This window comes from Protomyctophum parallelum (assembly GCF_964188405.1).
Source record: "Protomyctophum parallelum genome assembly, chromosome: 2".
Classification (NCBI taxonomy): Eukaryota; Metazoa; Chordata; class Actinopteri; order Myctophiformes; family Myctophidae; genus Protomyctophum; species Protomyctophum parallelum.
In genome coordinates this window covers 40,098,981-40,112,763 of record NC_139699.1, presented here as the reverse complement: position 1 = coordinate 40,112,763, position 13,783 = coordinate 40,098,981, and the positions used below count along the sequence as shown (strand labels likewise).

At 41.1% G+C, this 13,783-nt stretch overlaps 2 protein-coding genes across 2 annotated transcripts in view; both read right to left on the bottom strand.

Moving 5' to 3' along the window:
• Positions 1-2,628, bottom strand: part of LOC310854617 (transient receptor potential cation channel subfamily M member 1-like) — a gene marked incomplete at both ends in the record, with an annotated part of 67,222 nt that extends 64,594 nt beyond the window's left edge. The window contains one exon of the mRNA XM_083759292.1: positions 2,557-2,628. Coding sequence (XP_083615418.1) covers positions 2,557-2,628 — 72 coding nt within the window. The remainder of the gene's footprint in view (positions 1-2,556) is intronic.
• Positions 2,629-6,861: 4,233 nt separating this feature from the next.
• On the bottom strand, positions 6,862-13,320 carry gtf2a2 (general transcription factor IIA, 2). Its single transcript, XM_083759456.1, has 4 exons — positions 13,076-13,320; positions 11,034-11,138; positions 9,964-10,090; positions 6,862-7,862 (listed from the first exon to the last, which is right to left on the bottom strand). Exons 1-4 carry the CDS (start codon positions 13,145-13,147, stop codon positions 7,837-7,839), a joined length of 330 nt encoding a protein of 109 aa, XP_083615582.1. The 5' UTR covers positions 13,148-13,320; the 3' UTR covers positions 6,862-7,836.
• Positions 13,321-13,783: the final 463 nt, after the last annotated feature.

Below are 13,783 nucleotides of genomic sequence, written 5' to 3'. Positions count from 1 at the left end.
AGAATGAAATTTGGACTTAGACTGTTTTTCGTCTGTGGTACTCAATTATTTGCAGCCAGGCGGTGATGGGCGTGCGCCGCTGCAGTCCTCGAGGTCCTGCCGGGCGTGTGGGAAGCAGGGCAGGACAGCCACGACCCGCGAGGCCGAGGCAATCTTTCTGCTGCGCCAAGGCTGAGGCGATCTTACAGGTGTACGGGAAGCAGGGCACGACTAGGGCTGTCACATAACAGCACAGTTATTCACAAATAACTGTGAATAACGATGTAATTGCATTGAACATTCTCAACTGCCGCGTCAACTGCGTCAACTGCATGCTGTGACGCAGGCATGGATCATGATGAGCAGGCTTCACGAAGTTCACGTTGATCTGACATTTTCAGGAAAAATATTGAATGTAGAGCCAAAAGATCACACCCGTGTGAAGTGAGGGGCACTCTTATGGCACTCCATTCTTTGTCAATGGCATTTAACACAATCAGTGCCAGGATTTCTTTCAAAATAGCAGGTTTTACTCTGAAAGCCCCCACTTCCGTTCCGTACAAAAACCGGGAAGAATAATTTAGCTTGCTTACCTCGCTATGATTACGATAAAGTCGCTGAATAATCCCCCGTGTTCATATTTTGAACGAGAGGCATGTTGAAGTCCCACTCCCTAGATTAGGATACAAGGCATTCTTTCTGAGCCGTAGACAGGGAAGTGAACGGCAACGCGCATGCATGAACAGCAAGGAGTATGGTGCAGGAGAGGCCAACCCCCAAAATAACGTCCTCGCAATCCATCGGTTGGATTAGCTAGCACCAAAGTCTGACGTCAATATCCGTAGAGGGCGCAGATCCACGGGTTCATGTACTTTTTATTTGCATTTTAATGGATTTTAGATCGCCTCATAAAAAAATTAACAAATCATCTAGGCTGCTTCACTCATATGGATATGAAGAATCAACTGACTGAGAGAAAACGCTATTGTTACTGCTACTTAATTAGTTACATTTTCGCTAGAAACAGACTGTATTATATGAGTGACTGACTGTCGTAAACGATACAGAGTCAGAGACACCTCCCTGACAATAACATTAAATAACAACTAGAACTGCACTCTGTCGAGTGCATACTTGCTTGTTGCACACTAGTAGGCCATAAATGGCCAACTAGTGCGCAAGCAGAGCGCGCAAGTCCTTTCGACCGCTGTAAACTGTCAAATCTCAGTATCTCTGTGAAGGAACGTTTGAAATGATTAATGTTTAGATGTAACTATTTGCTACCTACTTTATACATATAAACATCTAGTATTATTAAGTATGATTCAAGTTTCTATCTATATAAGAAATACTGTTTTATCGTTGTAGATATATTCTGGATCCCTTTTTAGTTTTTCTAGTCATACACATACACACCACGTACTCTGGTCCCAGCAGATCAGGCACAATTTGCTATTTTATTTTTTACTGATTATGTATATAGTATACGTATGACTAGCTCTAAATGATGACGTAAGAAATATATATAGTATATATATAGTATATAGGCATATACTATATACGTATACATATATACTCTATACTCTATACTGTATAAAGTGTGTAGTTATAAGTTGATTAGCGGTATACTGTGGTTACTTTGCGCCAAAAACAATGACAGCTGTTCCGCCATTTGAGGCTTACGCAGAAAAACATCAAATCTGTGCCTGTGTTGCTGGACCAAATGACCATATTTCTATGTCATTATTAAGAGCTAGTCATACACATACACACCACGTACTCTGGTCCCAGCAGATCAGGCACAATTTGCTATTTTATTTTTTACTGATTATGTATATAGTATACGTATGACTAGCTCTAAATGATGACGTAAGAAATATATATAGTATATATATAGTATATAGGCATATACTATATATGTATACATATATACTCTATACTCTATACTGTATAAAGTGTGTAGTTGTAAGTTGATTAGCGGTATACTGTGGTTACTTTGCGTCAAAAACCGTGACAGCTGTTCCGCCATTTGAGGCTTACGCAGAAAAACATCAAATCTGTGCCTGTGTTGCTGGACCAATGATGACGAAATGACCATATTTCTTACGTCATCATTTAGAGCTAGTCATACACATACACACCACGTACTCTGGTCCCAGCAGATCAGGCACAATTTGCTATTTTATTTTTTACTGATTATGTATATAGTATACGTATGACTAGCTCTAAATGATGACGTAAGAAATATGGTCATTTCGTCATCATTGGTCCAGCAACACAGGCACAGATTTGATGTTTTTCTGCGTAAGCCTCGAATGGCGGAACAGCTGTCACGACGAAGGAGACCGGGCGAAAATATTACTTGCGCGCTCTGCTTGCGCAAGTAATAACACATTAAATGTCCCATCGACTTCTTTGGCTGCCACATGAAGTCACGTTTAGAGCACTAAAAAAGGATTAACAGTCCATAGACTTGGCTGCCACATGACGTCATGTCTGAAAGACAGATGTTGGAGGGCCTAGCCTCAAAAGAAGTATAGAGAGCCCTGAGTCACTCCACTCGGGGTGAGATCTTACCCTCTGAGATGCAGTGGACGTGCTCCGCTTGACGGACGAACGCTTCACTGAGCCACTACTGACCCTCTTCATGTCTGCCAGTCAGTCAGTCAGTCAGTCAGTCAGTCAGTCAGTCGGTCAGCCAGCCAGCCAGTCAATCAGTCAGTCAATCAGTCAGCCAGCCAGCCAGCAAACCAGCCATGCGTGGGATTGTCAGTCCTCAGGTCTCGGCTCTTCAATAACAAGCAGATTGGTGATGAATCCCTCAGTAATTCCAGAACTCCAGTCTGTAGATAGAAAACGAACACTGTGTGTTCTGACGTACAGTAAAAGTAAACTCTAGGATGTGGAGAAGAAACCTGTCTACCTATAGATATATCTGTCCGTCTATAGATGTCGATCTGTCTATCTGTCTGACTACCTATATTCTGTCCGTCCAGTTTAACATCCAAACAGCCTCCATTCCTGAACTTCTACTGTTCTCTTCATCACAGTATGTGATGTCAATGAGCAACAGCTTTGACATATAGACTCTCTCTCTCTCATCAGGATTAGTGGTGCGGGTTGTGGTGGTGGTGGTGGTGGTGGTGGGGGGGGGGGTCTATCACATGCATATTTGCTTTTTTAAATGATTAGTACATTTTCAATTTGGCAGATGTACAACGCACGCGTGCGTGCATGCACACACACACACACACACACACACACACACACACACACACACACACACACACACACACACACACACACATACAACAATACATAAACTACAAAAAGTGCACAGGTCTCGGCCAGGTCAGGTAGGTAATTGTGGCCCGACAATGTTTGGAATTAGCCAATCAGGATGGAATATGAAGAATCAAACAGATCTGTCTTGATCACATGACTATAGTATAGAGGTATAATGTGTACAGATGTGTTTGATGTTTGGACAAACATCAGATTTTTATTTTTTGCAAGAATTGGCCTCCTAGCTGGTGGCCTAAATCAGTGGTTTTCAACCCTGTTCACATCAAGGTCCATTATTATTTACCACCATTTGATGAGATTTAGCCTCTCAGACGCAAAACTAAGAATATGTTATCGTTGGATAAGATTTTGTCTTCAATTCCATGCTGTATTGATGTGGTACCATTAGGAGAGATAACAGGTAAAATAATAATTATTTTTGTGTAGACTTCTGGTAAATTCATTTTAAGTAAAGCCCAACACACACCGTCTGTGAAGCGGGTGCGCAGCGACGCGGCCAGTGTGGGATAGGTTCATTGAAAATAACGGAGGCGGCTGTTTTGACACGCGGCGTTCACAGACGGTGTGTGTTGGGCTTAATGCAGATGTTTAACAAAAATTTAACTCTTACGTGTAAAATGAAGCCAAATGTAAGGACCCATGTGTTTCTTTTCTTTTTGAGAGCTCTCAAGAGGCCGTTTTTCAGCTAACCTTAACCTGGAATGAAATCAAATAACATTCAACAGAATGAATATAAAAAGCTGGATATGGGTTATCCATCCTTCCATCCAGCTGAGCCCATTAATCTACAATATATTAAAATGCTTTATGTACAACCTGCACGTGCATGCGCGCACACACACTTCCACCAGTTGTGAAATACAGATGAGATAATATAATACATTGTGAGCTTGTAGATCGGCTATTCTCACTATAGCTGTGTGGAAAAGTGGGACGGAAGTTATGCCAAGCATTTACAGTAAGTATGACATCCACAACACGTGTTTGTATTTTGGCAGTAAGCTCGTATATCCATATCTCATTATAATAAATGATTTTTAAATTTAGAACAGTTTTGGGACATACAGTAGAATATATGTACCGGTATGTTATGTTATGGGCAGCCCAACCTAACCTAAACAGTAACTGCACTAATGTATGGATTATAATTATAATCCAGCATAAAGGCTTATCCTTCAACTGGACAACTGCATGTGGCTTTCTACAGGTTAACAGATTATATATGCACTAAGGACAGGGCGATCACAATGAAATGCATTTCATTCTGCACTAAATGGAACACAGGTCAAACAGATTAACCTCGGTTACTATTGTACGGACAAGACCAGTGGTGGAAAAAGTACTCACATGCTTTACTTAAGTAAAAGTATCAATACGGCAATGTAGAAATTGTGAAATATACGTAAAGTACTCATTGTGCAGAATGTCCCTTTTCAAGTTTTCAAATGTATAAAATATTTTTTGAAAATAGCAGATCTACAAGCTCACACAAAGTGTCGCATCACATGCCGTCTCAGCACCGTCCGAGTTATGTTCTGATAGGGACATAATCGTAACCCCCCCCCCCCCCCGTAGTTTCTGTACCTCTGCCATGATTACACCGCCTTGCTTGCAGTCAAAGTCAACAGCGGAGCTCCACACCACAAGCTTGTAGATCTGCTATTTCAGAGAAGATAATTTGTGTAGCAGTGATACATTGTTGAGGGGTTTTAGCCCCTCCTACAGTATATACAGGTTTAATGTTTGTGTTTAATTCAATGTTCGTTTTAAAAGGTAAAATTTACGTCATCTTGTCTCTAACACAAACATTAAATGCCATTAACAATAAAGAGAATTTAATGTTTGTTTTGACACCATTTGTTTTACATCACCATTACATCACCATATCAACATGAGTTAGACTTTAATATATTAGCGCTCCTCACTTCACACGGGTGTGTGATCTTTTTAATCAAATTTCACTAAAAGGTTTGGGAACCACTGACAGTGCAACATCAACAACTGAAGCTTTAATAAAAATAAAAATGTGTTTACAGTAAATGAAACATCATCATGTGCATATACAGGCTGTTAAGCTCACCCACACCGATGCTAGGATCCGGGAGAACAACCAAATCCATCAAACATTGAGGAACCAGGAATGGGTTCCATCACATTTCAAAACCGTTTTTAATCACACCGTCACTGTCAGAGCTAATTATGTGGACTTCACGTCTGATATAGACCGATTCCGTAGCGGGTCTCATGGTCGCAGCCTACGTATTTCCTGTAAGCGGACTCGACGTAGCTGCGGGGTTTAAACCCTCACCAGGCGCATCTCTTCCACTACAGTGAACGGCAGAGTGACTGATGTTAGTTTGCCTCAAACTTTACTCCTTTACCTGCTTTTTTACTAACACTAACATTACAAAGATGTCCAGAACATTGAGATGAACCTGTGTAGTTCATGGCTGCTCCAACAGTAGTGGCAACATAAAAAATAAATAAAAAAACGGAATGTCTAATATCCACCGCGGTGGCGGAGACCAGAGCCATTGAGTAATGGTTGAGACGAAGCAGTGAAAGATACATAACTCCAGTCTTACCCAATACCAAATATTTCTGTTTTATTAACACAAGGCTGCTGTACTTTATACCTCATACTTTAAATGCTTAGTATGAGGTATAAAATACAGCAGCCTTGTTCATAAAACAGAAAGATTGGGTATTGGGTAAGACTGAAATGATGTATCTTTCAGGACCTTTCACTGCTTTGTCTCAACCATTACTCAATGGCTCTGGTCTCAGCCACCGCGGTGGATATTTTGACATTCCGTATTTATTTATTTTTTATGTTGCCACTACTGTTGGAGCAGCCATAAACTACACAGGTTCATCTCGATGTTCTGGACATCTTTGTAGTGTTAGTGTTAGTAAAAAAGCAGGTAAAAGAGCAAACTAACATCAGTCACTCTGCCGTTCACTGTAGTGGAAGAGATGCGCCTGGTGAGGGTTTAAACCCGCAGCTACTTCGAGTCCGCCTACAGGAAATACGTAGGCTGCGACCATGAAACCGCTACAGAATCGGTCTATACAATTACAATACCTGTGGTTCTAAAACCTTTACATTTAAAAGGCCACCATAAGTCTGAGTGCACAAATGGGACCAAATGGACCCTTATACGTACACTCTCAGTTACAGACCTGTAAGGGTCCATTTGGTTCCATGTGTACACTCTCAAGAGTTACAGACCCTGTAAAGGTGTATTTGTACACTCATAGAGCTACATACCTGTAGGGTCCATTTGTACACTCAGGGACCTGTAAGGGTCCATTTGGTTTGTACACTCTCATAGTTACAGACCTGTAAGGGTCCATTTGGTTTGTACACTCAGAGTTACAGACCTGTAAGGGTCCATTTGGTTTGTACACTCTCAGAGTTACAGACCTGTAGGGGTCCATTTGGAACCCCCTCAAGTAGCCCAGAGGGTTCCTGGCCCTTACTTTGATAACCAGTGAGGTATATAAAAGGAATATACAGGAACCATTAAGGAATGTGAATCTTTAAAATCATAACCCTTAACGATACCAGAAAACAAAACCATTACGAGCTGTTGTGCATTTTTACCATTTTATTAAAAAAAAGAAAAACTTGTGACTAAACTCAAAACTTCATCCTATGAAATGACTTTGATATGTGCTATATGAAAAAATAAGTCATGTTCCAAGGCCTTGATTGGTGGATTCCATCTGCAGAACGTCTGTTGACGTCATATTTACACACAGCTAGATTCAGCGAAATGACTAATAAATTATAGATTATAAACAGTCCTGTACGAAACAAATGATAGACCATAATTATACAGTCTTGTACGAAATAAATGATGGATATTAATAATTATACAGTCCTGTACAAAACAAATGATAGATCATAATAATAGGGAATATGCACAGCAGCCATTTTGGAAATAACTCTTCCTACCTCCGGGCCGCGAGCATGGAATTCTCTTCTGGTTCGAGTAAATGGCCGCGTCCCACTCTACTAGTAGCAGGGGATAAAGTACAGTTTCAGCTGCCCGTCTCAAGCCAACTTGAGCCATGAGACACCACAGAGCGCGAGTTGCCGTGTCGAATGTTGCAAAGTTTGTTTATTGCGACCCGATAAGGAAAGAATAGTAAATTATGTTCTGGTGAGGGCAAGAGCATTTGCCCCGACTGCCACTCAAAGTTGCTACTGGCTAATCAAAGCGTGTCCTTGCACACATAAAATGGCCAATCACAGAGCGTCCTTACTCAAACCCGAAGAAGATTACATGCTCGCTTCCGGGCCCCTTCCCTACTTCCGATGATCATGATACCAATTAAGGCTCTGTTCTATTTAGTGTACAGCGTTTCCCAAACTTTTTAATTTCAAGAACTTCAATAACTCGAGAGTGTACACTCTCAGAGTTACACACCTGTGATGGAAGTCGGAAGAGCCCCGGAAGTAGGAAGAGTTATTTCCAAAATGGAAACATCCATGCATAGAGCCTACAGTCCAGTACAGCAGTGTCTTCATCAGTAGAATCCGCTTCATTCTGCTGCGTTGGAACCCGTGTCTAAAAACAAGCAAAAAAAAAAAAAACAGAACAAAATATGGTTATTTAACTCTTATGTTCTATGACGATATAAACACCACATTTCTCAAAATAAATAAGAGTAGTAGTGGTGCACGGGCCGGCCTGGGTTGACCCGCAGCTAAACGCAGCTCTCTCCCTCTCTCTGTATATGAAATGTAGCCTAAATATATTTATTTATTTTATTATTTTGCGGTCTTTTCCATCTGCTGCCACCGACTGTTCGGCTGTTGGAGAAGCCATATATACTGTTGACTGTAGCCTACTACAATATGACCTGGAAACAGATGGCATGGCATGGAACAGAACATGAACTTGGATTTTAGACGTGCAATGCTTCCATAAGGGCCCATAGCGTGAGTAGGCCTAACAACAATCGGAACATTATGAACGAAATGCGGCACAGATGTAAATTGTTGGGGAAATGGTCCAGACCCCAATCCCCTCTCTCTCTCGAAAGCAATTGAATGGACAGGACTAGCTGGGTGTTGCAAAGTGGGTTATGAATAAAACCAGACTTGCTCATCACTAAAGAGTAGGGTAGAGTACTCAATTCGGTACTTTTAATGGTACCGATCCAATCACGTAGCCATCGAACGCAACGTCGGCAGTGGAGCACCCTTCATTGATTAAAAAGGGAACATTCCCTGCCTTGACGTTAGCAGTAGCACACGCCCGATGGCTGCAGTGGAGCCCCGGTGTGAGCTGTAGCTGATCTGGGAACCCATAGGCAAAAAAGGAAAAACAGCCGTTCCCCGTTTTTCTCCTCCGCAGCGATGCGGAGCATGAGCGCACATGCAGCGGACAGAGAAAAAGAGTATAGCCTCAGTCAGACTGGCACACAATCACACACTGAATGAATATTTTATTAATATTTGCAACAACAACAAAAAAAGCACAGACAGTTCACACACACAGTAGCCTACGGGTCTTCTCGGATCCACTCGGATATTACACATAATGATTGACAGACCCGAGATCCGAGGGGAATACGTCCGATTCCGACCCGGTCCGAGTGATTACGTTAAAACACGACTCCGGTCAACTTGGGTATTTTCGGAGTCGGGGGACACGGGGAAGAGCTCTAGCTTGATTCTAAAGTGTACAGTAGTTGCTTAGGTGGGCTTGCTTCCTATTGTTGTTTAAACCATTGGTTTCCACATTTCTTCACGTCAAGGAACCCCAGAATAATATATATTGTCCACAGACATCCATCTAAAAATATTGTGTGCCTTTTTTATTAAAATGTTTAAAATATATTCTAAATATTTCGATTTATTCTCAATGTGTTTTTAAATAACAGATGTAAAACCTCACAATGTGTCACTGTAAGCTTGTAGATCAGCTATTTTCATGTGTGCTTGTTTTCATAGACCTGGTCACTTGTTTCTCTTGCAAAACTGGCAATACAGCAAGAGAAAGAGTAAATTATGCACACACAAACGCAAAGACTTATGGGCTATATGAAAAAGGTGGATACACATTCTGAATGGCCCTGCTGACAGATTCAGTAGTATAGCTAGAAAATATCTGTAGCTAAAGTTAACAGCCTTCCTTTTACTCCAACTTACATGTGCTACATTTAGCGTAAGGGGAAATGAGCCCTGTGGGAACACGGACTCTGGCCACGTGTCGGGCTCACATTATTAGGCCCGATTAAAGCTCTAGTGCAGAAGAGAGGTGTGTCTCTGTGTCCAGCTGATGCTCGTTAATGATATATACATCAAAGCAATTATGTTTCTGCACAAAATTTGTCTCGGACAAAACTTTTCCTTGTGGTCCTAAAGAATGTCACTTAGAAATGAATTGATTGATCGATCGATAAGGTAAGCAACTAATTAGCCCTTCACTAAGTCCCTCCACAACCCATCCTTGTCCAATAGGCACGTTAGCAGCGAAGAAAGCTTGACCTGCATAGCAACCATTGCTAAACTATTTGGATTGGCATTGGACAATCACTTTTTGGGGTGGGATTTAGTGAAGGGCTAATTGAATTAAGTTGCATCCCTACTCTATTCCAAACTTAAATACTTTCCATACTTGTGCAGCAACCCAGACAGACAGACAGACAGACAGTTCTTACTTTTTCCATCACAGGCTACGATCTTGACCTTGTCGACCTTGACGAGGTCAGTGACCTCTCTGAACTCCACATCATTGAGCACAAACGTCCAGACATTGTCACAGAATCTGTAGGTGTTGAGAGAACCCTGGAGGACACAATGAGAACTACATGTTATTATATAGAGACCCCTAGAGAACACAATGAGAACTACATGTAATGATCTGTACATTGAAACTAGTAGACCTGTGCCCGTTGTCATAGCACTGGTTTTAACCATCTGTCTGTGTCAGTGTTGTGCCCATATGTGTGACTCACTCTCTGAGAATAGAATTTCCCAGTCAGATAAGAAAGGTATATACCGTAATTTCCGGACTATAAGCCGCACCTGAATATAAGCCGCACCAGCCAAATTTAGGGAAAATCCCATATACAAGCCGCACCGGACTATAAGCCGCACCGGACTATAAGCCACAGCTACGTTAGCTCAGAGCCTGAGATGGCTCTGCGTTAGCTGTAAAAATCCATAGATTAGCCGCACCGTTGTATAAGCCGCAGGGTTCAAATCATGGGTAAAAAGCCGCGGCTTATAGTCCGGAAATTACGGTACACTAAATAGTCTCTGGAAAGCACACTCACATTTATATTTAGTATTTTAGAAATCAGCGAGACCACGCGGCAATGCATCAAGGCTTTTATTGCGTAGATAAATTATGATCGCTGGCTGCGGAGAAGGTATTTTTTTTTCCCGGTTTGATGATGCAAAACCAGTGACTACAACATAACATAAGATATCATCCGCTCCCGACCGGATCACACTGCAATAGTAACACAATAGTAGTAACACAGCCAGGCTTTCCTCCGAGGTGGAAAGGATGGTGACACGAGGTTAGGTCAAGCCAGTGAGGAGCGGAAGGGTGGGGGTGGGTGGGTAGGTGGGGGGGGGAGGAGGACTCTGACAGACAGACGTCTAATATTATAGTAGGATATTAAACAGTAGAATAGAACGTCTACTCACCCTGAAGTTAAGTTATGTTACATTTAATATAAAGTTATAGTCCATAGTAGGACACTACAGTACTTGTACTCACCCTGAAGTTGACTCGGTTTCGAACCCGGTTGGCCAGAGCTGTGTTGATGGCTTTATCAAACTGTAACAACACCTGTAAAGCTAGTTGAGGTGTGATCTGTTGAGTCTGAAACATAATAATAATAACAATTATAAGAATACTGTAATAATAACTATACTTTAGAAACAAGCCCAAATAATAAACTACACTCTTTAGCAACAATCTATGGACTGGGGTGCCATATGTGCGAAAATACACAGGCAAACTGCAAATACTAGATTAAGATTGCTACAATACAACTGGTTGATGCGCACGTATATAACACCAGCTATTATAAAATTAGTTCAGTTTAAAGAAAATATCCCAGATACTTGTGTTAAATGTGAGCAGTCAAAGGGCACACTTTTTCACTGTATGTGGGAATGCAGAGAGATTGGGCATTTTCGAGTGAGATCTTACAAATAATTTATAGAATGCTAGATGTAAGGATACCATTGGATCCAAAACTCTGCATATTGGGGTTGTACCCTGGCCTGCAACCCTGGTTATACCAAGTAATAAACAAACTTATATTTTGAAGAAAAAAAGTGAATGTGTGAGTGTGACTGATGTCTGGGGACCTTTCACGAGTCTCACCCAACTCAACGAATGTTGATGTGTTGAATGTTAATGAATATGCTCCGCAATGATGGAACAACAATGGAAATGCTTCATAAACTGTAGTGATCTTATTCTTATGCACTCTCTGGGATACTGATACATCTTACTCTCATTTATCTGCTTATGGTCTATGGATTGACTTCTGCTAAATGTTTGTTTTGTGTTGTTGTTGGTTGTTGTGTTTTGTTTTATTTGTTCTGTTTTATTATTCCTTTTCGCTCCTGTGAAAAGTGTCAGCAGTGTCTGATTTGTCACGTTGTGTATATTTGTGATAAAAAAAACAATAGATAAATAAAATAAAAAAATATGTTTATAATCATAAATAGTTAATGTATTTACAACAATGCATTCATTTATTTTTGGGTATTTAAGTGATACATTAATGAAGAAAATGAGTAGTTCATAAGATAAAAGTAAGCAGCAGTCTGTACACAGGCTAGCAGTGTTAGCTTAGTAGCTAAACAACCTGCACTAGTATTATAAATAGACCTGCAACTATAAACTTATTTACATAAGTTATTCATTAAAAAAACTATTATAGCTGCCACTGTCCATTCATATAAATGAATAGAATAATTTTACAGTCGCCATAAGACGCAGCTAACAGTAACTAGCTAACCAGCCAACACTGCGTTACGCTGCAATCGGTGAGCCGTCGAACTGGGTGAAGTTTGTCGTCGTTTCACGGCGGGAAGTGCGGGATTCTACGGGTCACCAGTTTTGGTGTAACAAGATCAATGCTAAATGCTAGCCATGGTTCATGACTCGTATTCATACGAGAGTCATGAAGAAACTTCACCCTGTTTTTTGCGCTCGCTGCATTTACAAGATTTCCGTATATATAAACATTCAGATTTCAAATATAAAGTACTCACAATTTGTCCCACGGGTGTTAGTTAGTTGCAGCGCCAGCGATTAGAATTTCTGCATCCCGCGTTGTTTAATAAAAAGCATTTTTATCCGAGGTGTTATTTTGCCATTGGTTTTCAACTACGCGCCCCTATCGGTCGGGAGGAGGGTGGCACTCGGTGTGTTCGATATAGGTACGCTGACCGCCCTGCCAATACAGACTAATAGGCGAGTGCGCTCCCGGTGTGCAACTGTGGATTTCCCAAACGAACCCCGTTTGAAAAAAGTAGCCGGGGAGCTCGGACAAAAATGCTTTTTATTAAACAACGCGGGACGCAGCAATTCTATTATTCTAATCGCTGGCGCTGCTACTAACTAACACCCGTGGGACAAATTGTGAGTACTTTATATTTGAAATCTGAATGTTTATATATACGGAAATATTGTAAATGCAGCGAGCGCATAAAACAGGGCAAAGTTTCTGCATGACTGTCATGATAATCATCATGGCAGTCATGTTCCAGGGCTAGCTAAATGCTAATACGTTGTTTTACCTGGATGAGTTCGTCTAGACTCTCCTGAAGACTGTTTCCTAGGGTGGTGTTTCTGTATAGCTGATAGGCCATCCTCCTGGCGAAGAGTAGTATCAATATAAAAAAAAATACCCTCACAGTTCAATTATTATTTAGTAATAAACAGTTTTAAAGGGTTTATGTCTGTGTAAAAGCGATGACATGAAGCAACAATAAAATAAATACACTTTTTGTTGTTCTTCCCGTTCAAAGAGCGCGCAGCCGCAGAAGAATTACGGAACAACACGAGGACCGAAATTAAGTGAGTCGTACGAGAATCTCTTTGGCCGAATGGCCGTACGGTCTCTTCTTCTTCTGTTAGGATTTCTGGCAGTGTAGACGCTTTCGCGTATTACTGCCCTCCACAGTTCGGGAGTAAACTCCTTTATGAATTATCTCATTCTATTTTGATTGATTGATTTAAATATTTATTAACAGTTTGCAGAATTACAGTACATTTCAAGCACAAACTCAATACAAAGACTGTTAACTGTTAGTGGACGACCCAATTAAGCATTACACTTGTTTACAAGAGGGTCCTAACCCATGTTCAATTCATCAAAACATTTAGGGCACGTTCGGAAATAGCCTACTGAGCGCACTGTGCAATGCAAACTAATAGGCCCGTGTGCTCCGGTGCGGTATTTCCGAATGAGCCCTTAGAGACGTACAAATAGACACTTGTCACAC